At 42.3% G+C, this 26,323-nt stretch overlaps 1 protein-coding gene across 1 annotated transcript in view; it reads left to right on the top strand.

The window, feature by feature from the left end:
* TANGO6 (transport and golgi organization 6 homolog) overlaps window positions 1-26,323 on the top strand; it is a 198,299-nt gene that overhangs the window by 8,820 nt on the left and 163,156 nt on the right. The window contains exons 2-6 of the mRNA XM_021093875.2: window positions 11,531-12,171; window positions 14,253-14,369; window positions 16,612-16,753; window positions 18,194-18,330; window positions 20,694-20,856. Coding sequence (XP_020949534.2) covers window positions 11,531-12,171; window positions 14,253-14,369; window positions 16,612-16,753; window positions 18,194-18,330; window positions 20,694-20,856 — 1,200 coding nt within the window. The remainder of the gene's footprint in view (window positions 1-11,530; window positions 12,172-14,252; window positions 14,370-16,611; window positions 16,754-18,193; window positions 18,331-20,693; window positions 20,857-26,323) is intronic.

Raw genomic sequence — 26,323 nt, 5'->3', positions numbered from 1 at the left:
CGTGACCCCTGTTTGGGTTCCAAGATCTTATAAAGTCACTTACAGATTCTTTAGTGATCTTAGTGGTTAGTGGCAGCAAGCTGTGAGAATGCTCGTTTCCTTTTTAGGATTATATCAGCCAGAAGAACCAGATACTCCTGCCAGTGGGTCAGAACACTTACCCTGAAAAGTCTTAGAGAAGTACTGGAAAATCTTACCCTGCTGATTCTCTCTGTTTTAACAGAAAAATGTTTTTGTACCTTTTTTTTTTAATGGAAGTAGTTAATGTTCCTTATAGTAAAGCTTTTAAAAATATTATTAGAGGGGAGTTCCCGCGTGGTGCAGTGATTAATGAATCCGACTGGGAACCATGAGGTTGCGGGTTCAATCCCTGGTTTTGCTCAGTGGGTTAAGGATCTGGCGTTGCCCTGAGCTGTGGTGTAGGTTGCAGACGCAGCTCGGATCCCGAGTTACTGTGCTACATCTCCGATTCAACCCCTAGCCTGGGAACCTCCATATTGCTGTAGGAGCGGCCCTAGAAAAGGCAAAAAGACAAATAAATAAATAAATAAATAAAAATATTATTAGAGAAACTAAAAAAGAAGAAAATATTAATGACCTTAATCCCACTACCCAGAGATTACATTTTGGGAAATTTTCTTGGTTTGTTTATAAAAGTGGTCTCTTATACTATGTACTATTTTATAACCTTAAAATGTGTCTCTAGGAGTTTCCGCTGTGGCACAGTGGGTTAAGGATGTGACATTGCTGCAATGGCAGGGTAAGTCACAGCTGCAGCTTGGATTTGATCCTTGGCCCAGGGACTTCCATATGCTGTGGGTGTGGCTGAAAAAGAAAAAAACATATATTTTTAGTACAGAAACAACACACATTTACTGTAGAAAAAATTGTAACATAATGAATCAAAAAAGGAAGATCACCCAATACTTTGAGGTATAGCTTTTGAGATCTTTTTTCTTTTTTTTTCCCTTTTTTAAGGGCCACATCTGTGGCTTATGGAGGTTCCCAGGCTAGGGGTCCAATCGGAGCTGTTGCTGCTGGCCTATACCAGAGCCGCAGCCCCGCCAGGTCCGAGCCTCATCTGTGACCTACACCACAGCTCACGGCAACACCGGATCCTTAACCCACTGAACGAGGCCAGTGATCGAACCTGCAAACTCATGGTTCCTAGTCAGATTCATTTCCGCTGCGCTATGATGGGAACTCCTTGAGATCTTTTTTCTATGTGCAGGTACAAACACACACACACGTATGTATTTTAATACAGTAAGGTTCATTCTCTGTTCTTTTATCGATGAATTTTTAGAATAATACATTAACGTCTTAGCAGTCTCCAAAGATAGCCAATGGAGTGATTTTAAAAAATTTTTATTATAGTTGATTTACAGCATTCTGTTAATTTCTGTTTGTTTTTTGTTTTTCGGTTTTGTTTGCTTTTTAGGGCCGTACTTGTAGCATGTGGAGGTTCCCAGGCAAGGGGTTGAATTGGAGCTACAGCTGCCAGCCTACACCACAGCCACAGCATCAGATCTGAGCGGTATCTGTGACTTACACCAGAGCTCACAGCAATGCTGGATCCTTAACCCACTGAACAAGGCCAGGGATCGAACCCGAAACCTCCTGGTTCCTAGTCGGATTTTTTTTCCATTGCACCATGATGGGAACTCCTGTTCTGTCAATTTCTGCTGTACAATGAAGTGACCCAGTTACACACACACACACACACGTTCTTTTTCTCACATTATCCTCCATCATGTTCCACCACAAGCGATTGGATATAGTTCTCTGTGCTATACAACAGAGCCAGTGGAGTGATTTTTAAAAATTTTATTGTAAAGTAATATTTTATTTTATTTTTTTTGTCTTTTTGCCTTTTCTTGAGGTCCTCCCTTGGCATATGGAGGTTCCCAGGCTAGGGGTCTAATCGGAGGTGTAGCCGCCGGCCTACGCCAGAGCCACAGCAACTTGGGATCCAAGCCACATCTGCAACCTACACCAGAGCTCATGGCAATGCTGGATCCTTAACCCACTGAGCAAGGCCAGGGATTGAACCCGCAACCTCATGGTTCTTAGTCGGATTCGTTAACCACTGCGCCACGATGGGAACTCCCTGAAGTAATATTTTCTATAAATATGATGATATGTTTTAATTATTGTACTCATTTTTTTTTTTTTTTTTTTTTTTGGCCATGCCTGCAGAATGTGAAAGTTTCTGGGCCAGGGATCAAACCTATGCGGTAGCAGCACCACTGCCGCAACAACACTGGATCCTTAACCCACTACACCCATTACAAGGGAACTTCCATTCCAGTACTCGTTATTCTTGATACACAAATTGTTCTATCTGTGGCCTGTGGGAGCCACTTCTAGTTGGCTGTTGGACTCTTTGAGGTGACTCTAGTAGTCTCATTGCTTCTCTGCTTTCAGACATGATAAGATATCCTGGACTCATTCATTTTGTGCCCATTCTTTTTTTTTTTTTTTTTTTTTTTTTGTCTTTTTTAGGGCTGCCCCTATGGCATATGGAGGTTCCCAGGCTAGAGGCTGAATCTGAACTGTAGCTGCTGGCCTACACCCCAGCCACAGCAAAGTCAAGTCCGAGCTGCGTCTGTGACCTACACCACAGCTCACAGCGATGCCAGATCCTTAACCACCGAGCGAGGCCAGGGATTGAATCTGTGTCCTCATGGATGTGAGTCAGATTCATTTCCGCCGAGTCGTGACAGGAACTCCTAATATCTTAAAATAACAAATCCTGTATTACCATCTCTACTGTTTCTAAGGGATTATTGTTTGTTTTTGTCCTCAGAATGTACAAATTCAAGTCGAAATAATTCTGTGCGGTTATGCTGCTAACTCGATTTAGAGTAGCAGCTGGCACACTTTTTCTATAAAGGAGCAGGCAGTAAATATTTCTGGCTTTGTGACCCATACTGTCTCTGTCACACTATTCAACTCTGCCATTGTAGCTTAAAAGCAGCCGTAGATAATATGTAAATAAATGAGCTTGACTAGGTTCCAATAAAACTTTATTTATGGAAATAGGTGGTGGGCCAGTTTTGACCTATAGATTATCGTTTGGCAACCTTGGACATAAAGTATATAGAATTATTTGGTTCATTTGTTTTTTATTTTTAGGAATATTTTGAATTTTCTTTTTGTTCTCTTTTTTCTAAAATTGAGGTATAGTTAATTTACAATGCTATGTCAGTTTCAGGCATACAGTAAAGTGATTCAGTTATACGTATACAAACCATTCTTTTTCAGATTCTATTCCCATATAGGTTATTACAGAATATTGAGTAGAGTTCCCTGTGCTGTACAGTAGGTCCCTGTTATTATATATAATAATCCCAGACTCCTAATTTATCCTTCCCCTTTCCTCTGGTAACCGTGAGTTTGTTTTCTAAGTCTGTTTCTGTTTTGCGGGTAAGTTCATTTGTATCATTAAGATTCTGCATGTAGGGAGTTGCCATTGTAGCTCAGGGGAAACAAATCTGACTGAGTCCATGAGGATGCAGGTTCGATCCCTGGCCTCGCTCAGTGGGTTAAGGATCCAGTGTTGCCAGGAGCTGTGTGTAGGTCGCAGAGGCAGCTCGGATCTGGCATTGCTGTGGCATTGCTGTAGGCCAGCAGCTGAAGCTCCAATTCAACCCCTAACCTGGGAACTTCCATATGCTAAGGGTGCAGCCTAAGAAGACCAAGGGGAAAAAAAAAAAAAAGGTTCTACATGTAAGTGATATCATTATGATATTTGTCCTTCTCTGTCTGACTTCATTTAGTATGATAATCTCTGAGTCCATCCATGTTACTGAAAATGGCATTATTTCATTCTTTTTTATGGCTGAGTAGTATTCCATTATTATTACATACCACTTTTTTTTTTTTGCCTTGCCTATAGCATGTAGAAGTTCCTGAGCCAGGGATCAAACCCCTGCCATATCCCAAAAGTGTTGTATTTTTAAAAGGTCACGTCTGGGAGACAGAGCACTGAGAAGAAACTGTTATGTATATTTCAGGCCATAGGCAACATTCTTGTAGGAAGGTACCAAGGCAGCATGGCTAAGTACAGCAGCAGAGTACAGAGCTAAAAGAATATATCCATTGTGGAGTCATGTTTGTTCTTTGTTACAATAGCTCTCAAAGCACTGTCTCCCTGGAGTTCCCGTTGTGGCTCAGTTGTTAACGAATCTGACTAGGAACCATGAGGTTGTAGGATCTGGCGTTGCCCTGAGCTGTGGTGTGGGTCACAGACGCGGCTCAGATCCCACGTTGCTGTGGCTCTGGCGTAGGCCGGTAGCTACAGCTCTGATAAGACCCCTAGTCTAGGAACCTCCATATGCCGTGGGAGCGGCCCAAGGAAATGGCAAAAAGACACCCCCCCACCAAAAAAAACCCCACTATCTCCTTAACTGCTGGAATAGGGAAATTTGAGCCTAGGGGGCATGCATATTTATGAAGAGCCAGGCATGATCATCCATAAGCATTACAATGAAACAAAGGTTATTCTTGGTTGTCAAAAACTGCAAGCAAGCAGGTGCTTTGGTGTTTTCTTGCACAGTGGTATCTTCTTAGCTGGGATGCATTGTAACATTTTGGGGATATCTGGTTTCTGGAAGTTCATGCAATTTAAGGATTAGTTTCTGCAAAACAAAGCACACTTTCATTTAACCCTGTCCCTTCCCTACTGCTGCCTGGCTAACAATACTACAATGAGTAGCCTTGAGTATATGTCATTTTGCATTTTTGTCTGTGTAACTGTCTATAGGATAGATTCCTAAAAGTGGGATTGCTGGGCCAACAGTAAAGTGCTTATGTAATTTTGCTAGATATTGCCAAATTTCTCTTCTTAGGGATGTACCATTTTAGTTCCTTACAGCCATGTATGAGTGTGTGTGTTTCTCCAAAACACATAATGTGTTACAAAAATGTTTGGATTTTAGCCACTTGATAGATGGGAAGTGATATTTTAGTATAGTTTTAATTTACTTTTCTCTTATGAGCAAGGTTGATCATATGTTCATGTTTAAGAGCAATTTGCATTTCTTTTTCTGTAAACTGTTCATATCTTTTGCCCATATAGTGTTTCATACTCTGTTCGCTTTAGAATATATTTAGTGAACAAGTCATTAAATAATGTTCAACATAGTTTAATGGCTGCAGATAACCCGGTTATTCACTCATTCAACAGCTGCTTATTTTGAACAGCTACTATGTCAGATAGGCCTTGTTCCAGGCAAGAACACAGCAGTGAACAAAACAGAGTAACCTCCCTGTCCTCAAGCAGCCTTTATTCTAGTTGGTGGAGAGACAGTAATAAAATGAATAGTACATAGACATTAGCATGTTAGATACAGGTAGACCATAATTTATTCAACATGTATTTCTGATTTTGTACTATTATAAGTAATGCTTTGTTTGACAGTCTCTTAGTTACCATCAGTTACATTTTGATCCTTTCTTAGAAGAAGAAGATACATTAACTTTAGTTTTGGGGTTTTTTGATTTTTTGGGGCAGGGGTGGGGGGATCATGTCCGAAGCATGTGGAAGTTCCTGGGCCAGGGATTGAACCTGTGCCACAGCAGTGACCCAAGCCACTGCAATGACAACCCTGGATCCTTAACCTGCTGAGCCATAAGAGAACTCCTAACTTTAGTTTTGAAGTCTATTGCTGCTTGAATTCATTTATATTTTCAACATTTTATTATGATTTTTATAGCCATAACCCACTCTTTTCCCATTGTATTTTTGATAATCATCTTGGAATTACAATGTACATCCTTAATTTTTCAGTCTGCTTAGAATTACTGCTGTACTACTTCACAGAACATGTAAAAACCTTGTGCTGTAAGGGTCCTTTTATAGCCCTCCACCCCCATTTCCTAATGTATCCCCTTTATGCTTTATGCTATAGTTTTCATGTTTATTATATGTATATATAGTTATAAATCCCATAATACAGTTTTATAAATTTTGTTTCAGATAGTTACATAGATTTAAAGAAATTAAGAGGAAAAATTAGTCTGTTACATTTGCCCACATAGTTACCATTTCTGCCCTCTGCCTTCCTTTCCAATGACCCCTGTTTGCACTTGATACTGTTTTCCTTCAGCTGGAAGAACTTCCTTTAGCATTTCTTTGTATCCCAGATCTACTGGCAGTCAGCGTTCTTAGTCGATCTGAAAATGTCTTCATTTTACTTTCATTTTTGAAGGTTACTTTTTATTGGATATCGAATTCTGAGTTGACGTGGTTTTTTGTTTTTTGTTTTTTGTTTTTTGCTTGTTTTTTGCTTTTTAGGGCCGCACCCGTGGCATATGGAGGTTCCCAAGCTAGGGGTCAAATCGGAGCTACAGCTACCGGCCACAGCCACAGCCACAGCAGTTCGGGATCCGAGCCACATCTGTGACCTACACCCCAGCTCATAGCGATGCCAGATCCTTGACCGATTGAGTGAGGCCAGGGATCGAACCCACAACCTCAGGGTTCCTAGTCGGATTCATTTCGGCTGCACCACTATGGGTACTCCTGAGTTGACTTTTTTTTTTCCCTGTCAGCACTTTAAGATGTTTTTCTATTGTCTTTCCATATTCATTGCTTGTGAAAATAAGTTCACAGTTATTCATAGCAGTAGTCTCCTGTATGTGACATATTTTTTCTCTTTATCTCTGGTTTTTAACGGTTGACTGTAATATGCCTAGATGTGATTTTATTTCTACATATCCTGATTGGTCATCACTGAGCTTCCCAAAACTATAAATTTATGTTTTTTCCACTAAATTTTGGAAAATTTTGATCATTATTTTTTCAAACCCTTTTGTGCTCCATTTTCTCTCTCCTTTCATTCCAATTAGTCTCTATTTTATTGCAAATAGATCACTTTGATGTTATTCACATATCCTAAGGCTGTGTTTCTTAAAATCTTTTTTCTCTCATTGTTCAGATTGGATACTTTCTAGGGTGATATCTTCAAGTTCACTCTTTTTGTTTTTTTTTTTTTTTTTTTCTTTTGGTCATCTCAAAGCTGTGATATCCAGCTAGTGTTTTTTTTTTTTAATTTTTAAATTATAGTATTTCCATTTGGTTTTCAAAAAATACTTTCTAGGTGTTCCTTTGTGGCTTGACAGGTTAAGTATCTGGTGTTACTACTGCAGTGGCTCAGATTGCTACTGTGCTTCAAGTTTGATACTGGCCTGGGAACTTGTGCATGCCATAGGTGTACCCCCCCCAACTTTCTATTTTTTTTTTTTTTTTTTTATTTTATGGCTGCATATGCAGTATATGCAAGTTCCCTGCACCAGGGATTGAATCCAAGCCACAGCTACAGCTCATGCTGCTGCTGTGGTAATGCCAGATCCTTTTAACCCACTGCACAGGGCCAGGAATCAAACCCAAGCCTCTGTAGTGACCTGAAGCGCTACAGTTGGATTCTTAACCCACTGCACCACAGCAGGAACTCCACAACTTTCTTTTCTTTTTTTCCTGAGAGTCCCTATTTGTTCATTTGTAGTGAGTATACTTTCTATCATATTCTTGAACATAGCTGTAATAGCTGCTTGAAAGTTTTTGTCTGAAAAAAAAAAAAAAGAAAATTTTTGTCTGCTCAATCTGACACCTGGGTCATTTAGAATCAGTCTTCATTGTCTTTTCCCTTGAGATGGGTTATGTTTTCATGTTTCTTCATGTGTCTAGAACTTTTGGATTGTATACTAGAGATCACGAAGGATATATTGTTGAAACTGGATTCTGTTATAGTCCTCTAGAGAATATTGATTCTTTTGTCTTGTTTTGATTTGTTTTAAAGTAGGCAATTGACTCATACTCTAAGCTCTTACACAGACTCTCCCTTGTGGTTAATCTTTTCAGTTCTTTTAATCCTAGCTGAGCTATTTGAAGTTCTTTCCATACATGCTTCATTCACAGATTAGCCACAGTTTGGTGCACAATTTGTGTACAGAAGTTTTCCTCTGGCTCTGTCCTTTTTGTGATTTCTTATTTTCCACCTTCTATAGTTGCCCTGAAATGTGTGCTTTGATTTTCAAGCCAGTAAGATAATAGGTTTCTCTTAGAATTTTAGCTACACTAAGCCCTAACCCTAGACTGAAAGGCAGAAAAAAGCAGGAAACTTAATTTTTTTTTTTTCTGAATGCTTTCCCTAGTTTTTACTTACTTGTATCACTTCAGATGTCTTTAGGTAGTTGCTTTTTACATTTTTAAAAATTACTCAGTGAATTTTATTACATTTACAAAAATAAAACTAAGAAACCAATTTCAGGGGAGTTCTCGTCGTGGCTCAGTGGTTAACGAATCCGACTAGGAACTATGGGGTTGTGGGTTCGATCCCTGGCCTTGTTCAGTGGGTTAAGGATCTGGCATTGCCAGAAAATAAAAAGCCAACCCACAGAAAGGAAGAAAATATTTCCAAGTCATATATTTGATTTGGAACTTGTACCCTAAAGATTTAAAGAACTCATAACTCAACAATCATAGACAAATAATCCAATTTTAAAATTGGCGAAATATTTGAATAGACATCTATCCAAAGTAGACACACAAGTGGCCGATAATCACTTTAGAATATGTTTAAGTTTTATTGAAGTATAGTAGATTTACAGTGTTGTGATAATTTCTGCTGAAAAAGAATGGATGTGTGTGCTTTTTACATTTTGTCCCGAATTAATAGTTGCTTTCTGTGGAAAGATTGGTCTTATTGGAATTTTAAGAAGATCTTCATTACTCTTTTCATTCTTTTTTTTTTTTTTTTCCCTCCTTTTCTGGCTGCACCCACGGCCTATAGAAATTTCTGGGCTAGGGACTGAATCTGATCTGCAGCTGCAACCTATGCCGCAGAGGTGGCAGTGCCAGATTCTCATCCCACCGGGCCAAGCTGGGGATCAGACCTGCATCACTGCAGAGACAATGCCAGATCCTTAACCTGCTGCACCACAGTGGGAGCTCGTTTTCATTCATTCTTTAATTAGTCAACTAACAAATATTAATTTGTACCTACTTTATGTCCTGTGCAGAGCACTGACCAACAAGAAACACAGTGCCTCCCCTCTTCAAGTTTAAACTCTAGTAGAGAAGGAATAAACACTTATAAAATAATTACTGGAGTTATTATTGCCACGCAGCAGGTTAAAAACCCCACATTATGTGCATGAGGATGTATGTTTGATCCCTGACCACACTTAGTGGGTTAATAATGATCCAGCATTGCCCTAGACTGTGGTGTAGGTCACAGATGTGGCTTGGATCCAGTGTTGCCATGTCTGTAGCGTAGGCCTCAGGTGCAGCTTCAATTCCACCTCTAGCCCAGAAGCTTCCATATGCCACAGGTGAGGCTGTAAAAAGAAAAAAAATACTGATTATGATAAATAGTATGGAGAAAAGAAATTGGATGCTATCACTGAGTTAATGGTGTTGAGGGTGGCTTTTAGACAGGTTAAGGAAGGCCACCTCTGAGGAGATTTGATTGATTGATTGATCGATTTTGCCTTTTTTTTTTTTTGTCTTTTGTCTTTTGTCTTTCTAGGGCCACTCCCGCAGCATATGGAGGTTCCCAGGCTAGGGGTCTAATCGGAGTCGTAGCTGTCAGCCTACGCCAGAGCCGCGTCTGTAACCTACGCCACAGCTCACGGCAACGCCGGATCGTCAACCCACTGAGCAAGGGCAGGGACCGAACCCGCAGCCTCATGGTTCCTAGTCAGATTCGTTAATCACTGCGCCACGACAGGAACTCCTAGAAATGTATTTTAAGTATTAAGAATATCTCGTGTGAGAAGTAGATTTTTGGGAGAGAAGGAGTATAAGTATGGAGACTAGTTAAGAGGCTGTTATCATATCTCAGTTTAAAGATGTTCATGGCAGAGGTCCTGCTGTGGTGCAGTGGGTTAAGGATCTGGCATTGCTGCAGCTGTGGTGTAGTTTGCAGCTCCGGCTCAGGTTCAGTCGTTGGCCTGGAACTTCCGCATGCTGCAGGGGTGGCCAAAAAAGAAAAAAAAAAAAAAAGATGTTCATGGCTTAGACAAAGGTTATAGCGGTGAGGGAGAGAAAAATAAATGCCTCGGAGAACCATTTTATAAGCAGAACAAACAAGGCTAGGAGTTCCCATTGTGGCTCAGCAGTAATGAACTCGACCAGTATCTGTGAGGATGTGGGTTTGATCCTTGACCTTGCTCAGTGGGTTAAGGATCCAGTGTTGACATGAGCTGTGGCGTAGGTCACAGACAAGGCTCAGATCCTCTGTTGCTTTGGCTGTGGTATAGGCCAGCAGCAGCTCTGGTTCAACCCCTAGCCTGGGAACTTCCATATGCCATACATGTGACCCTAAAAAGGAAAAAAAAAAAAAAAAAAAAAAGAACAGACAAGACTTGGTAATGGGTTGGATAAAAAAGTTAAAGAAAAAAATGGAGATGTCTCCAGGTTAGATTGTTAGGGAGTGGAAAGTACTCTTGAGAATCAGGAATTTGTTGAATTTTAGGAGTTGCCTGGTGGCCTAATGGGTGAAGGATCTGGCACTGGCACTGCTGTGGTGCAGTTTCAGTCTGTCCCTGACCCATTCCACATGCCATGAGCATATACCTGCACGCTCTCCCCTTCTCAGCAAGAATTGGTTGAACTGAAATGCTTGAGAAACATCTAAGTGGAGATTTCATTTAGCAGTGGAAGGTATGTTTCTGGAACTTAGAGGGTAGACATGGGCCAGAGACATGAATTTAGGAGCTGTTTGCTTACATATCATTTTAAAAGACCTGGCTCTGAATAAGATTGTCAAGAAGAGAGCTCAGAGTCCAGGACAAGACTTGGAACATTTTGAAATCTGATAAGGAAAAGAAGCCAACAGAGGAGACATTTCAAGACGTCCATGGAGGTGGGAGGAAGACCAGGAAAGAATGCTCGCTGCCCCAGAAACCAGGGAGGAGAGTAGTTGGAGGAGTTGGAAGGATGCCATCTGCTGAGAGTGCATATGAGCCCTCTCACCAGGAGAGGGCAGTAAAGACCATTTAAGGAAAGTTCAGGAACTGTGAGAATAGCTACTTTGGGGGTAATGTGATTAAATTAATCTCTTTCAACCCTATGTCTGTACTCTGTGATCTACCTCACTAGAATGTAAGTTTCCATGAGGGAAGGGACTTTGTTTTTCTCAGTACTTTATCCCTGGGATCTAGGACAATTTGAATGAACCCTCTGTTGTAAATGTTTAGCTCTTTAGATTTCTGTTCTGGCTGCAATTTAAGCCCAATAAGTTGATTAAGACATGGCCTCTGCCTCAGAACACGTGGGGAATAGAAACAAACTAGATGAAGTATAATGTGTTAGGTACACTGTTCTCACGGCATCCAAAGCGCTATGGGAAGCAGGAAGTGTGGTCCTGAATTCTGCCTCGGCCGGGGTGGCACAAATGGGGGCAGCTTTCTAGAAATCGTGGCCTCAGAGGATGAACTGGAGTGGCCAAAGTATTCCACGGGGAGGGAAGTGCAATTTGTTTTTTCCATGTGTGTAATTTCCTTTATTTTTCTTTAAAAGGATCAGGCTCAAGTTCACTACAAATCACGAAACATGATGTCCTATTGGCTACGTTGAAATCTAACCTTTCTGCTTTGGAGGACAAGTTGCTGAAGGATCCTCACTGGAAGGAATTGAAACTCCTAAGGGATGCAGTTGCGAATGAGGCGGAATGGCCTCAAGGCTCTGCGGACATCACCTGGGCTTTTACCGCCCAGACCTTACTGTTGCTGTTGTGCTTAAAGGAAACCATGATGCGCCTTGCGGCGGGTTTCAATCCGGGTAAACCCAACCCGAGGACACCAGAAGCCGCCCCTGCCCTGAGCCCAGATACACTCAGTGTGTCCCAGCAGAAGACCGTCCAGTCCGTTTTGCAGTTTGTAGTTACCCTGGGGGTCTGCCCCTATCTCGTGCCTGGTGTTGGAGTCCCTTTGAAATGCAGGACTGAGTTTGGAGCCGTTGTTCAGGATGTGGTGTGTCTCAGTGCTGCCCCCAGTGCAGCCCGGAGACTGTACACCAGTTGCAGCGTCCTCCTCAGTGTTGCTCAGAACGCGGCTCTGGGGAGCTTGATTTTCTGCCGCCATTTTGGGGACATCGCAGCAGGTCTCTGCCAGCTGGGGTTCTGCCCAACCGAGAGAAAAGCGCTAAATCCTGAGGAAGAGGTAAACACATTGAGAGAGAGAGAGAGAATGCATGAGAGTCTGTGTGAACATGTGTGTGTACTTGTGTGTGATTGTTACAAAAGACCGTCTTGGCTCTTTGGAAAAGTGTTGATGGAAAGATCTAGAATTCTTACTGAATTCGCAAGCTTTCCTTTGGAGCTTTCATTTATTAAACACTAGTTCCGTGGCATTCCCATCGTGGCTCAGTGGTTAACAAATCTGACTAGGAACCATGAGGTTGCAGGTTCGGTCCCTGGCCTCACTCAGTGGGTTAAGGATCTGGCGTTGCTGTGAGCTGTGGTGTAGGTTGCAGACTCGGCTTGGATCCCAAGTTGCTGTGGCTGTGGTGTAGGCCGGCAGCTACAGCTCCGATTCGACCCCTAGCCTGGGAACCTCCATATGCCACGTGTGTGGCCCTAGAAAAGACAAAAAAAAAAAAAAAAAAAAATCCTGAAACACTAGTCCCTTGCATATCTAGAGAGTCCACTTCACCTGTCCCTTCTTGTCGTTTCGTGGAACAGCTGTTGGGGGCTATTTCTTGGAGTCTCTGTTTCCTCTTTTATACAATGTGTTTAATAATACCTGCCCTGGAAGGTGGCTGTGAGGATTGAGGATACTGTGTAAAGTACTAGCCCCATCCCCAGTGTTGCCCATCAAAAAGGTATTACTACTAGTATTAATATTAAACTGTTCACGCCGCCCTCAAGTTCTTGGGAGGATTAAATACATATGCCCAGCAGCAGGCACGCTGCAGAAGCCACTCAGGGTTCACGGGTGGCAGAAGTAAGTATGTGCCTGTGTCTTGCTGAAAGTCAGAAAGGACTGGAGTGCCTGGACTGCACAGGTGCCATGGAGGTGACAGAAGCATGACCTGGTCCTTTTCTCAAACAGCTCACCCATTTCCTGGGGAGACAAGACGCACAGGTACGACACGGCAGGGACCACTGTTCCCCCTGAGAGGATCACAGAACCTAAGCAGGAGAGGCTGCTGAGATGTACCTGTGTCCGGGTTCACATGCGAGGTCATTCCTTCGCTTCTGCAGCCAGATTCCGTGATGTCCACTCACCCCATTTTTCTGTCACCCTCCACATTGTTCCTTTTCTGTTTGTTCTCCTTTTCTGTTCCCTCCCCTGCCTATGTTCACAAGACAAAATCAAACAAAAACTGTTTAAAGGCCACTATCACCAACTAGTATCACGAAATTATGACCTTCCCCACCCCGTGCCCTTCTGTTTTGGGGAGCAGAGCCTCGTGCTCCACACGACGGGGTGTAAGTCTTGCCAGATCTGTCGTTGTCTGCCGCCTGCGCATCCCTGAGATGGGGGGTCTGCACAGGTCTTACTGCCAATGCCAGGGCGACGCAGTGCCCTGAGCGACTCGGGGAAAGGATAGAAAAGAGAAGCGAGACACAGAGAAGGGACCAAGGGAGGAGGTGGGAGAAGCTGACGGGGGAAGCATGGGGCGGAGCGGACATTCTGTGGCTGCTGCTCTAAGCGGCACCTGTTCCACAGTTTGCTAAAGTGCCAGGGGCAGGACTCTGAGCGCTTGACTGTGAAGTTACCAAAGGGGGACGTGCTGGGGAGGCTCAGGGGGGCCCAGTTAAATAGCACCCTTCTTTGTGGCCATGTTCTGAGTGAATTAAAAGGCAGCAGAGTGAGAGAGATGACAAGGCAGACGTCACCTTGATTGCTCATAAAGGCAGAGGTGGAAGGTGTGTAGAGGGAGACGCGTGAGCCTCCTGACAGTGCCTTCCTGAACTGGAGGCACTCGCTGCTCGCCAGTGCTGCCTGGTGACATGCTCTGTAAGAGCTCCCAGACCCAGAAGAGGAGCAAGCTGAGCTGCCAGAAGTTACCGTAAGGTAAGTCAGTTCCATCTCCTGCCCAGAAGTGCGTGAGGCGGGGAGAGAGGGCCAGGGCTGTGTCTGCATCGCGGCTCCCTCCAGGCCGAAGGACATCCAAGGCTGAAGCAAGAGGAGGCCACCCCCTCCCCTCACTAGCGTCTTCGCACAGTTTTGCAGAGCACTGCCTTCTATCACCTGCCTGTTTTGTACTCCGCAAAAGCTGTTCATGTTTCTTTTAGGTGTTAACTGAAGAGGAAAGAGCCCTGTCTAGGGAGGCCCTGAGAGACATCTTGGACCAAGTATATCAACCATTAGCTGTCCGAGAATTACTCACCCTCCAGGGAGGAGCACCCCAGGTACGCAGGCCTGTGGGCTTTGCGGGTGAAGCTGTAGTGGTAATGTGTGGTGTTCTGTCTTCTCCTGGGAAATTAATCTAGTTGGGTCGTATTTCCTCTTTCTGATTGTTAAATAATTTAGTTCTGTAGAACTAAATTACACTGACCCTTGGGATAACTTAAAAGAATTTCTTTTCATGGGGTGAAGAACACTTTCTTCAAGAATATTGTAATCATTTTTTAAAGGGTTATGACAAAAATAAATTTTATTCGTTCTCAAACTGGATCTTTTTTTTTTAATCAAAATTTGGCTGTTTGACAATACATTCTTCTGGCAGAAGTATTTGGATGTCTTATTCTTTGAATGAAGTATTTGAAGTCAAGAAATTAAAATTAGAGCTATTATTGGACTATTCTTAGATCCTTTGTTTGAAAAACATAATAGTATATATTCCACTAGGCATAAGATAGTTGCTTGTTTTCTCAAAAACAGTTATCCAAATGATTTGATTTGACAGTGTACCTGGAATTATCTATTTCCTTTCAGTACCTGAGTTCTAGTTACAAATTTAAATGAGGAAAGTGTGAAGGGCCAAAGGACCTGGCTGTAGGACCAGCTGGCTACAGAGATACCTCCTAGTTGAAGTTATGTTCTTTTTCTTTTCTTGGCCACAGCATGCAGCAGCTTGATGTGGGATCTCAGTTCCCAGACCAGGGATGCAAACCCAGGCTGCAGCAGGGAAAGCAGCACTAGACCACTAGGAAGCTCCCCTAGTTGAAGTGATTTTCATCTCATCCCTAGAATATTACTGTAGCCTCACACTGGGCCCCATCTGGCTCATGCTCTGCTTCTCTGAATGAGTCCACAGTTTGCAGAGGAAACAAAATGCATTCTAAGAGCATGGAGGAAAGCAGAGGCTCTGGAGTTAGGCACACCCGGACTCAAGCCCAGCTTGCTGTTGTTCAAGTTAGTAAGCCTTCCCATCCCTCAGGTTCCTTCCTCATAAAATGAGGATGACAGAATGAGGTCCTACTGTACAGCACAGGGAACTGTGATCAAGTCTCTTGGGATAGAACATGATGGAAGATGGTAGGAGAAAAAGAATGCATATATGTGTTTGACTTGGTGACTGTGCTATACAGCAGAAATCGGCACAACACTGTAAATCAACTATACTCTAGGGAGTTCCCGTCATGGCTCGGTGGTTCATGAACTCGACTAGCAACCATGAGGGCTCGGGTTCAATCCCTGGCCTGGCTCAGTGGCTTAAGGATCCTATTCGACCCACCTCCATATGTTGCGGTTTCGGCCCTAAAAAGACAAAACAAACAAAAACTATACTCTAAAAAATAAATAAATAAATTTTAAAAATGAGGATAACAGTAGTACCTTCCTTATGTGTCCCTTTTAAGATTACAATGCATAATACGTCATAATCCCCTCAATAAATAGTCATTATTAATCTTCCTTAGGCCAAGCTAGTTAGGGTTAAATGTTTCCTTCGCTAAGTTTTATGCTCATATAGTTAAACACACTGAATGACCATAGCAAAGTTTGCATTCTAGCCCAAAATAAGGCACACCAGTCTGTTTAATCATGGTGGCTCCACAGACCTCTTAAAAAGAAACCTAACTCTTCTTGAAACTGCTGTGTCAGAAGGAATCCGAGTAGCCAAGCACATGGTGGCAGTAGGATGCCTCCTGACTGCTGTGAACGGCCCTCTTAGTGGTGAGTGTGCCCACAAGAGTCTTCTTTGAAAGTTAGATTTGATTGGAAGGACTGCATTCAGAGAGATTATATTAACCTAGTGTTATATATAATAAGGTGTTATATAACCTTATATAAAATATAAATATAAAATGTGTATTTTATTCAGACATGTTTCTCTATTTCTGAGTTTGAAATTTCACTTGATACTTCACTTGAAGAAGTTTCACTCTATTATTCCTTCCTTAAAAGTGATGCTGGGAGTTCCCTGTGGCACAGCAGGTTAAGGACCCCGCATTGTCACCTCAACAGCTCAGGCCGCTGCTGTGGTGTTGGATCCCTGGCCTGGGAACTTCCACATGCTGTGAGCATGGCCAAAAAAAAAAAAAAAAAAAAAAAGATGCTGAATAAGGTTTTGTAAAACAGTCTTTTTCTTTTTTCTTTTTTTTTTTCGCAAGGGAAAATTTTGCTCTCCTAATTGTCAGTATGACCAGTATGCAGTTTTGATTTCTGTTACATTGGCATTGAGTTCATACTTTTCCCTTCCTTTTTCAGTCCTACACAGATGGGAAGACACAAGTTAGGTGTCGGGCACCAGCATGGCTCCGGCGTCTGTGTGGGCAGCTCCTCTCTGAAAGGTTGATGAGACCCAGTGGTGTTCAGGCAGTAGTTCGGGGCATTTTGGAAGGAGCAGGTGGTAAGAAATAGATGTTACTTTCATGTTCGCTTTCCTTTGAGTCTCAGCGAATTATTGGTCTTTAGCATCTGATTGTAAAACCCGGTGGAGTCTTGACCTTGTGCCTTTGTGGAGAGAGAAGGTTAAACCTTAATGAGCCCCCTTTCCAAAGAAACTCATTTTTCCAACAAATGTCGTAATACACCGATCAGGTTATTATATATTACTGTTAACTGTTTCAAATAACGTATGATATCAGAGGAACATATTGCACAGAAATTTTAAGTGAAACACTAAAGAAAATGTGAAATTCTCTGTGAAAAGGGCCAGGATGCTAAGGGAACTTGACCTCGGTGTATGAGGAAGCTTCTCCATGCTCACTAGTGGGAATGTTAGCTAACCAACCCCTGAGTGAACTCTGGGGCTTCCTCGTCCTCCTCCTCCTTTCTGCGGTTCTTGCCTTGGGTTTTTTTTTTTCCTCACACACGTACACAGATCATACTTTGTGGAAGACTTGACAGAGGATTCTTCTGCAGACCTCTGGAGCTCCTTCTTTGTGTCCTGTCCTCCTCTCTCGCCCTGTGCCCTGAACACTCCAGCTGCCCTGGCCTCCCTGAACTCTGCACTGTGTTTCTTTAAGCCAGCAAGGTGGTGGGCTTCCTTTGGGCTCCCCTTAGCTGTGGTGTGACCTCAAAACTGTCTTGGTACCAGTTGGCTCGGTTATTCATGGGGCTCCCCTTGTTTGCTTCCCTTCTCTTAGGGATCAGTGTCTTAGGCTGCTTGTTGTCCAGTGTCTGAAAACCAGTAGTATGTATTTTGTCCCATTTTCTAATCATCTGGGGTGGTAAGGTAAATCTGGTACCTGTGCCTCCATAGCTTTGGTTTAAGGCAGTTTGAACGACATGATGCATATAAAGAGATAGAATGATGATAACAGGAACCATTTGAAAAGTAAAACCCTAAGAAGCTAGTATTCAGGTCCTATGAATAATGACATTACAGTGGTTAAGTGCTCCTTTTTTCCTCTGAACTTTCTAGAAACCAACATCAAAAAGAAAGTACAGTGGGGAGTTCCTGTCGTGGCGCAGTGGTTACCGAATCTGACTAGGAACCATGAGGTTGCGGGTTCGGTCCCTGCCCTTGCTCAGTGGGTCAAGGGTTCGGCGTTGCCGTGAGCTGTGGTGTAGGATCCCACGTTTTGCTGTGACTCTGGCGTAGGCCAGTGGCTACAGCTCCGATTAGACCCCTAGCTTGGGAACCTCCATATTGCCGTGGGAGCGGCCCAAGAAATAGCAAAAAAAAAAAAAAAAAGAAAAAAGAAAGAAAGTACAGTGGGGTAGATTATCTTACTGAAGAAATAAGCAGCTTTCAGTAGGGAAAAAAGAGTTTTTACTCTAAATTTGAAGGCCCTTCTGTGGTGAACTGCTAGGAGTTTTTGACATCTCTGTCCTTTGCCGACAGCTGGGGCAGCTGGCGGGAGTGATGCTGAGGCCACAGCTGCCGATTGGAAGAAGTGCGATGTGATTGCAAAGATTTTGTCCTCTTGTCCCCAGCAGTCTCTTTCACCAGAGGATTATTATAGAGATATCTGCCCCCAGGTAAATCATTGTGTTTCTTTTCATTGTTTGAGGATTATGTGCTTATTTGTAGAAAGAGGACTGTTAATGTTCCTGTAATATTGAAGTAAAAGTAATGTAATTTTGGAGTTCCTGTTGTAGCTCAGCAGGTTAAAACGAGTATCCATGGGGACGCAGGTTTGATCCCTGGCCTTGCTCAGTGGGTTAAGGATCCAGAGTTGCTCTGAGCTGTGGGATAGGTTGTAGATGTGGCTCAGATCTGGTGTTGTCAGGGCTGTGATGTAAGCCAGCAGTTGCAGCTCCGATTCGAACCCTAGCCTGGGAACTTCCATATGCTGCAGGTGTGGCCCTAAAAAGAAAACACAAAAGTAATATAATATTTAAGTTTGTTATTCAGTGAGGGGCCTCCTTAATAAGTAATTGAAAAACCTGTGGGAGAGACTGACCTGTTAGGTTTAAGAACTCCTTACCATTAATAACTGACTAGCTTGCTCCCAGAGCTGGAACATGAAATGACAGTTTCATCATACTCATTATCTTTTCTGTGTTTTTAATTGCTTTAAAAGATATTAAATAAGCAAGGTAAATTAACCTGGTATACAATTTTAAAAGCAATCTCTTGCTTATTCTGCGGAGAGAGTCCGTTTATTATGTGTATTCAATTACATGTGTATATATATATGTGCGTATGTTCTAATTTTAATTCAAATGATAACATGCTGCGCACCGTTTTTGTTTTGCTTTTTTCACAAAAAGCAAATCATTGGAAATCATTTAAGTAGAGTCATTTCATATTGAGCTGCCTCATTTGTTTCTTTTTCCCCCTTTGAGTACATAGTATTTCATTATATTATGTATCATAATTTATTTAACCAGCCTCCTGGTTTGCTATTACAAACAATGTTACGTTTAATGTCTATAACTCTTGCCTAGGTGCAAGTATTACCACAGGGAAATTCTTAGAATTGAAATGACTGGTTTAATGAGTATGTGCATTTAAAATTTTGGCTGCTATTTACCTCTGTGTATCCTGTTTTACCACACCTTTGCCTACATAATGTGTTACAAAGCTTTTCTTTATCTGATAGATGAAAATGTAAAAGAGGTTTTTTGGTTTTTTTTTTTTTGCTTTTTCTGTAGGGCTGCACCCACACATATGGAGGTTCCCAGCCTAGGGGTTGAATTGGAGCTGTAGCTGCCAGCCTACACCACAGCCACAGCAACACGGAATCCGAGCTGCGTCTGCGACCTACACCACAGCTCATGGGGGATCCTTAACCCACTGGGCGAGGCCAGGGATCAAATCCGCAACCTCATGGCTCCTAGTTGGATTCATTTCCACTGTGCCGTGATGCAAACTCCGAAAGCAGTTTTCTTTAGTCAGTACTTCCATGTATTTAGATGTAAGATGTACCTTATAGAGTACAGTGCCTTTGAAGAGCGTTATTCAGTTGTCATTCTAGCCCTCGGCGTTCTTATGGTAGATGTGTATGGGAATAGATACCACAAAAAAAAAAAAAATGCAAATACAATGGAAAATGTTAAATATAAATTATCTTCTAGAATAAAATTATCATTTGCAATGACGAGTATTTTCCAAAACTAGTCACTGTAGTTTTGGTACTTAACAGAGTGATAAAATCAAGTCATAGGTTTTAGTCTTACTGAGGCTCTCTTTGGCCATGTCAGAGGTCACATACAATTTTTGGACAGAAGATTTTCCTGTCTACTCAGAAAGTATAAGAGTCACTTTTAAGCCAGGAACCCAAATGCATTTTTCTGTTGATGTATAGACTCAAGCATGAGAGGTTGTTTATTTTTGAGAATAAAATAGGCTCTTGTCTGGAATAGTTCAGACATGACAGGACAGGCTTTTCACATTTTGAATACATTTATATACCTTGACTCCGTAATTTCATTTGGTGGTGCTATTTATCGGAGCAAAATTTGGGGAAAAAACTGAATGTCTGGAAATAATATTTTTGAGGAGTTTATAACAATATGAGAAGGGTTCAGTGATAGACAAAACTGAATATTAGGTGTGGGCTCAATTACAAATAAAAGAGAATTATACAGAAAACATATTGGAAAAAATACACAAAAAACGTTGATAAGTGATTTGGAAAGATTTAATTTTTCTTCTTAAACATTTATTTTCCAGGCTTTTTACAATAGGCATGTGTTTTATAAATTTGATAAAACTATTTAATAAAAACATAGCCTCTTTGGTTATCATACCCTTTGAAATTGTTAAATTAAAAAAACCAAACAAACAGTTCTTTTGGATCAGTATTTATTGCAGTGAATTTATTTTTTAGCTTAAAGAAATTACTGCTTTCTCTTTTCAGTTAATAATGTAGTGCTTCATGTAATTTTTCTTTTAGATTTTGGATTTATTTCACTTTCAAGATAAGTTGACAGCCCGACAATTTCAGAGAGTCGCCACTACTACCTTTATTACTATGTCAAGAGAACACCCACAGCTGGCAGCAAAGTATTTACTCCAACCAGTGTTGGCTCCTCTTCATCGCTGTTTAAACACAGCAGGTAAAGGAGGAAGTCTGGTGGTTCCGTGTCCCTCCGAAGGACCTTCTTCCATGTTTTGGATTTAAATGACTTAGGTCTGTGGTAGTTCAATGCCTTTAGTTTTACTTGTCCCCACCCCCCCACAACTTTTTATTTTGAAAAATCCACCTCGTAAAGGTTCTGAGAAGAGTGCATTGTTGTTGCTCCCCTCTGCACTTCACACAGACTGACTGACTGTAAACATTTTGGCTTGTCCCCTTTCTCTTTCTTTCTACACACATAAATCTTTTTTTCTGAAGCATTTGAGAGTTGCAGACATCGTCTAATACACAGACCTTATTCAAATCTCTCTTATTTGGCCTAAGAACTTCTTTTATAGCTGTTTTTTGTTCATTTGTTTTGTTTTGGTTTTGGTCTTTTGTCTTTTTAGGGCCTCACCTGAGGCACATGGAGGTTCCCAGGCTAGGGGTCGAATCAGAGCTGTAGCCGCCGGCCTACACCACAGCCACAGCAATGCGGGCTCTGAGCTGCGTCTGCCACCTACACCACAGCTCACGGCAACGAAGGATCCTTAACCCACTGAATGAGGCCAGGGATTGAACCTGAGTCCTCATGGATGCTAGTCAGGTTTGGTAACCACTGAGCTACGATGGGAACTCCCTGTTTTTTATTTACATTTATTTATTTATGGCCATGCCTGTGGCAGGCAGAAATTCCTGGGCCAGGGGAATTCCATTGTGGTTCAGCGGAAATCAATCTGAGCAGTATCATTGAGGATGCAGGTTTGATCCCTGGCTTCGCTCAGTGGGTTAAGGATCCAGCGTTGCTGTGAGCTGTGGTGTAGGCTGGCAGCTGTAGTTCCCATTCAACCCCTAGCCTGGGAACTTTCATATGCCTCAGGTGCAGCCCTAAAAAAAAAAAAAGAAGTTGTTCCTGGGCCAGGGATCAAACCTGCACCACAGCAGTGATGCGAGCCATAGCAGTGACAACTCTGGATTCTTAACCTCTAGGCCCCTATAGCTGTTTTTAAAAAATCAAGAATCCAGGAGTTCCCACTGTAGTACAGCGGGTTAAGGGTCTGATGTTGCTTTAGCTGTGGCTCAGATTCTATTCCTGGTCCAGGAACTCCCATATGCCTCGGGTACGAGCAGAGGGGGAAAAAAAAGAAAGAAAAAAAAAATCAGGAATCTAGTCAAGAATCATGCATTGCATTTACTTATGTCTTTTTAGTTTTCTTTAATGTAGCATAATTCCCTAGTCTTTCATCTTTCACTCTGATTTTTTTTTTTTCCTTTTTAGGGCCTGTGGCACATGGAAGTTCCCAGGCTAGGTGTCAAGTTGGAGCTACAGCTGCCAGCCTATGCCAGTCATAGCAACACCAGATCTGAGCCAGTCTCGACCTATGCTGTAGCTTGAAGCAACTCGTATCCTTAACCCACTGAGTGAGGCCAGGGATTGAACCTGAATCTTCATGGATATAGTTAGGTTCTTAAGCTGCTGAGCCACAATGGGAACTCTTAACTCTGACATTTTTGAAGCCCAGGTTATAGAATGTTTCTTAATTTGTATTTTTCTATTGTTTCCTCGTGATTAGATTCAGATTAAACATTTTGGCAGGAATACTACAGATGATATATATATTTTTTAGTCCATCAGATTAGGAGCACAGGTTGGTTATTCCATTATCAGTTTTTTGTTTTTTTTTTTTTTTGTCTTTTCTAGGGCCGCACCTGAGGCACATGGAGGTTCCCAGGCTAGGGGTCCAATCGGAGCTGTAGCCACGGGCTTACGCCACAACCACAGCAATTTGGGATCCAAGCCGTGTCTGCGACCTATACCACAGCTCACGAGATGCCAGATTCTTAACCCACTGAGCAAGGCCAGGGATCAAACCCGCAACCCCAAGGTTCCTAGTCAGATTTGTTAACCACTGAGCCACGACAGGAACTCCCAAATTTGATGATTTGATTAAGGTGATAGCAGCCAGATTTTTCCACTGAAAAATACCTTACCCCCTTTGTAATTAATGACTAATCTATGGAATTATAGTCTGAGACAGTGTGAATATCCTGTTTCCTTCATAACTGTGGTTTAGTATGTATTAATGGTTTTTGCCCGCAAATAGTGAATTTCCATTTTTTAAATTGTTTCTAATTTGTTAGTTGGTATTCTTCTGTAAGGAAGAACTTTTCTTTTCTCCCTGCCTGCTATCTTTTTTTTTTTTTTTTTTTTTTTTTGTCTTTCTGCTATTTCTTGGGCCGCTCCCGCGGCATATGGAGGTTCCCAGGCTAGGGGTTGAATCGGAGCTGTAGCCACCGGCCTACGCCAGAGCCACAGCAACGCGGGATCCGAGCCGCGTCTGCAACCTACACCACAGCTCACGGCAACGCCGGATCGTTAACCCACTGAGCAAGGGCAGGGACTGAACCCGCAACCTCATGGTTCCTAGTCGGATTCGTTAACCACTACGCCACGATGGGAACTCCTCTGCCTGCTATCTTTTAAAAAAATAATTATTTAAGCATCTGTATTGATACTTACGAATCTGTGTGATTCATAGATTCTTTTTTTATTCAGCGGGTGACCAAACGTTCCTATCATTCATTTTGATGCTTAAAATTTCCCGGATTTGGCCAGTGAGTTTAGTTGTGTTTTAATGTCTTAAAAGACCGACATTTTCGGGAGTTCCCGTCGTGGCTCAGAGGTTAACAAACCTGACTAGCATCCATGAAGACCCAGCTTTGATCCCTGGCCTCGTGCAGTGGGTTAAGGATCCGGCGTTGCCGTGAGCTGTGGTGTAGGTCACAGATGGGGCTTGGATCTCACGTTGCCATGACTCTGGCGTGGGCCGGCCGCTGCAGCTCTGATTCGACCCCTAGCCTGGGAACCTCCATATGCCATGGGTGTGGCCCTAGAAAGACCAAAAAAAAAAAAGAAAAGAAAAGAAAAGATTGACATTTTCACCACTTCCCTCAGTGTCTTTTCATGGTTTATTGAGTTTAATGCTGGGATACAGGTATCATTTTAGCATTCTTAGTAAAAAAAAAAAAAAAAAAAAAAAAAAAAAAAAAAAAAAAAGCCTTTCCATATGGTGGTTTTTTTTTGTTTTTTTTTTTTTTTGTCTTTTTGCTATTTCTTGGGCCGCTCCCGCGGCATATGGAGGTTCCCAGGCTAGGGGTCAAATCGGAGCTGTAGCCACCGGCCTACGCCAGAGCCACAGCAACGCGGGATCCGAGCCGCGTCTGCAATCTACACCACAGCTCACGGCAACGCCGGATCGTTAACCCACTGAGCAAGGGCAGGGACTGAACCCGCAACCTCATGGTTCCTAGTCGGATTCGTTAACCACTGTGCCACGACGGGAACTCCACCATATGGTGTTTTTGAGATTAAAAATGAAGAGAAAAATTGATGTCGTTGTTAAGCCAAACTTTGTTCTGTGCAGACTTCGTATAGAAGTCATTCATAGAATAAATATATCTGGGTGTGTGTAGGGGAGGTTAGGTGGGCAAGGATAGAGCAAATGTAATTCGTCTGCACAGTAAAGCTTCACCAGATTGAGCTGAGGTGACGGGAAATTTGTGATCATTCAGACATGATAAACATGATATGTGAGTAAGCAATTAAAATTTCTTTATACATTTAATAGAAATCTGGTCTAGAATTAGTGTGTTCCTCCAAAAATGGCTCAAAAAATGAAGTATTATCTCAATTGGCTTTTAGCATTATAGTGCGGCAATTCATCTGAGTCTAATTTCATGTATTAAGAGTCCACCTCGGAGTTCCCGTCGTGGCGCAGTGGTTAACGAATCCGACTAGGAACCATGAGGTTGCGGGTTCGGTCCCTGCCCTTGCTCAGTGGGTTAACGATCCGGCGTTGCCGTGAGCTGTGGTGTAGGTTGCAGACGCGGCTCGGATCCCTTGTTGCTGTGGCTCTGGCGTAGGCTGGCAGCTCCAGCTCCGATTTGACCCCTAGCCAGGGAACCTCCATATGCCGCGGGAGCGGCCCAAGAAATAGCAACAACAACAACAACAACAAAAGACAAAAAAAAAAAAAAAAAAAAAAGAGTCCACCTCATTACCAATCTGTTTTATCTTCTTCTCTGTAAAAGAGTAGGTATTTCTTTTAGTCTGGAGCAGTGGTTCTATATGTGCATGGTTTCAGGACCAGCAGCAGCAGCTGCATCACCTGAAAATGTGTTAGAAATACAACTTCTTGGGCTCCAACCCAAGAAGATTCCTATTGAATCAGAAGCTGTTTTAACAGACCCTCTGGGCAATTCAAGTGTTCAAGTCTGACCCCTGGTCTAGAGCACTGTGTTTGGGAGGCCTAGATTCAGTCCCATTGTGGGTCACTTATTTTTGTCCTGAGGTGTGTTCATTCATTCAAGGAATATTTATTGGACATCTATTCACCAGGCATTCTCATATGTTTGATTACATCTGTAACACAAGCTACATGTCTTATATACATAATTTATTGATAAAAAGGATGGGGTAAAATATAACTGATCTTATATAAATAGCCCCATCATTGCCCCTGGAAAAACAATCTAAAGTATAAACTTTCTTATATTGTTTTTGTTATTATTTTCCTCTTGGTTTTTTTTTTTTTTTTTTTTTTCTTTTTTAGCACCACACTCAAGGCATATGGTAGTTCTCAGGCTAGGGGTCTAATCGGAGGTGTAGCCACTGGCCTACGCCACAGCCACAGCAATGCCAGATCCAAGCCATGTCTGCAACTGACACCACAGCTCACAGCAATGCCAGATCCTTAACCCACTGATTTGAGGCCAGGGATTGAACCTCTGTCCTCATGAATACTAGTTGCATTCATTTTTGCTGAGCTGCAACGGGAACGCTCCTCCTGGATTTTTTTTTTTTTTTTCCCCAGAAGTGACATATAAGAAGCAGTGAGAAAAAAGAAAAACAGAAAAAACAGTAAAACTTGTCACAAAATTGTGCTGTAAACATTTTTTTAAGGATGGTGAAACTAAATCTAAGTTGATCTTGGTCTGAACTCAAAACGGCAGAAAGGACATAGTGAGAATGAGGAAGTAAAGGCACATTCAGATTTGTATCTGATACGTAGATATTGATTAACCTTACAGTTTGGTAGAAAAAGAGGCTTAAAACAGTAAAAGAATAGAAATACAGCTTACAACTTCCAGGTCGACAGAAAGGGGGAAAAGGTACAAACTGTGATAGAGATATCAACAAAATAAGTGAATAAGTGGGTTCTTTTTTGTGTGTGTTTTTAGGGTTGGATCCGCAGCATACGGAAGTTCGCAGACTAGGGGTCAAATCAGAGCTGCAGCTGCTGACCTACACCACAGCCACAGCAATGCTGCATCCGAGCCGAATCTGCAACCTATCCCAGAGCTCACAGCAATGCCAGATCCTTAACTCATTGAGTGAGGCCGGGGATGGAACCTGCATCCTCACTGAGACTATTCCGGGTTTGCTGGCCGAGCCACAGTGGGAACTC

The sequence above is a fragment of the Sus scrofa genome, chromosome 6, assembly GCF_054392235.1.
Source record: "Sus scrofa isolate SSC_HxYL_T2T_F1_AM1 chromosome 6, Sscrofa_HxYL_maternal_Yorkshire_Landrace_v2.0, whole genome shotgun sequence".
Classification (NCBI taxonomy): Eukaryota; Metazoa; Chordata; class Mammalia; order Artiodactyla; family Suidae; genus Sus; species Sus scrofa.
Note: the sequence above shows the minus strand (reverse complement) of the source record. Positions and strands in the feature narration are given on the sequence as shown.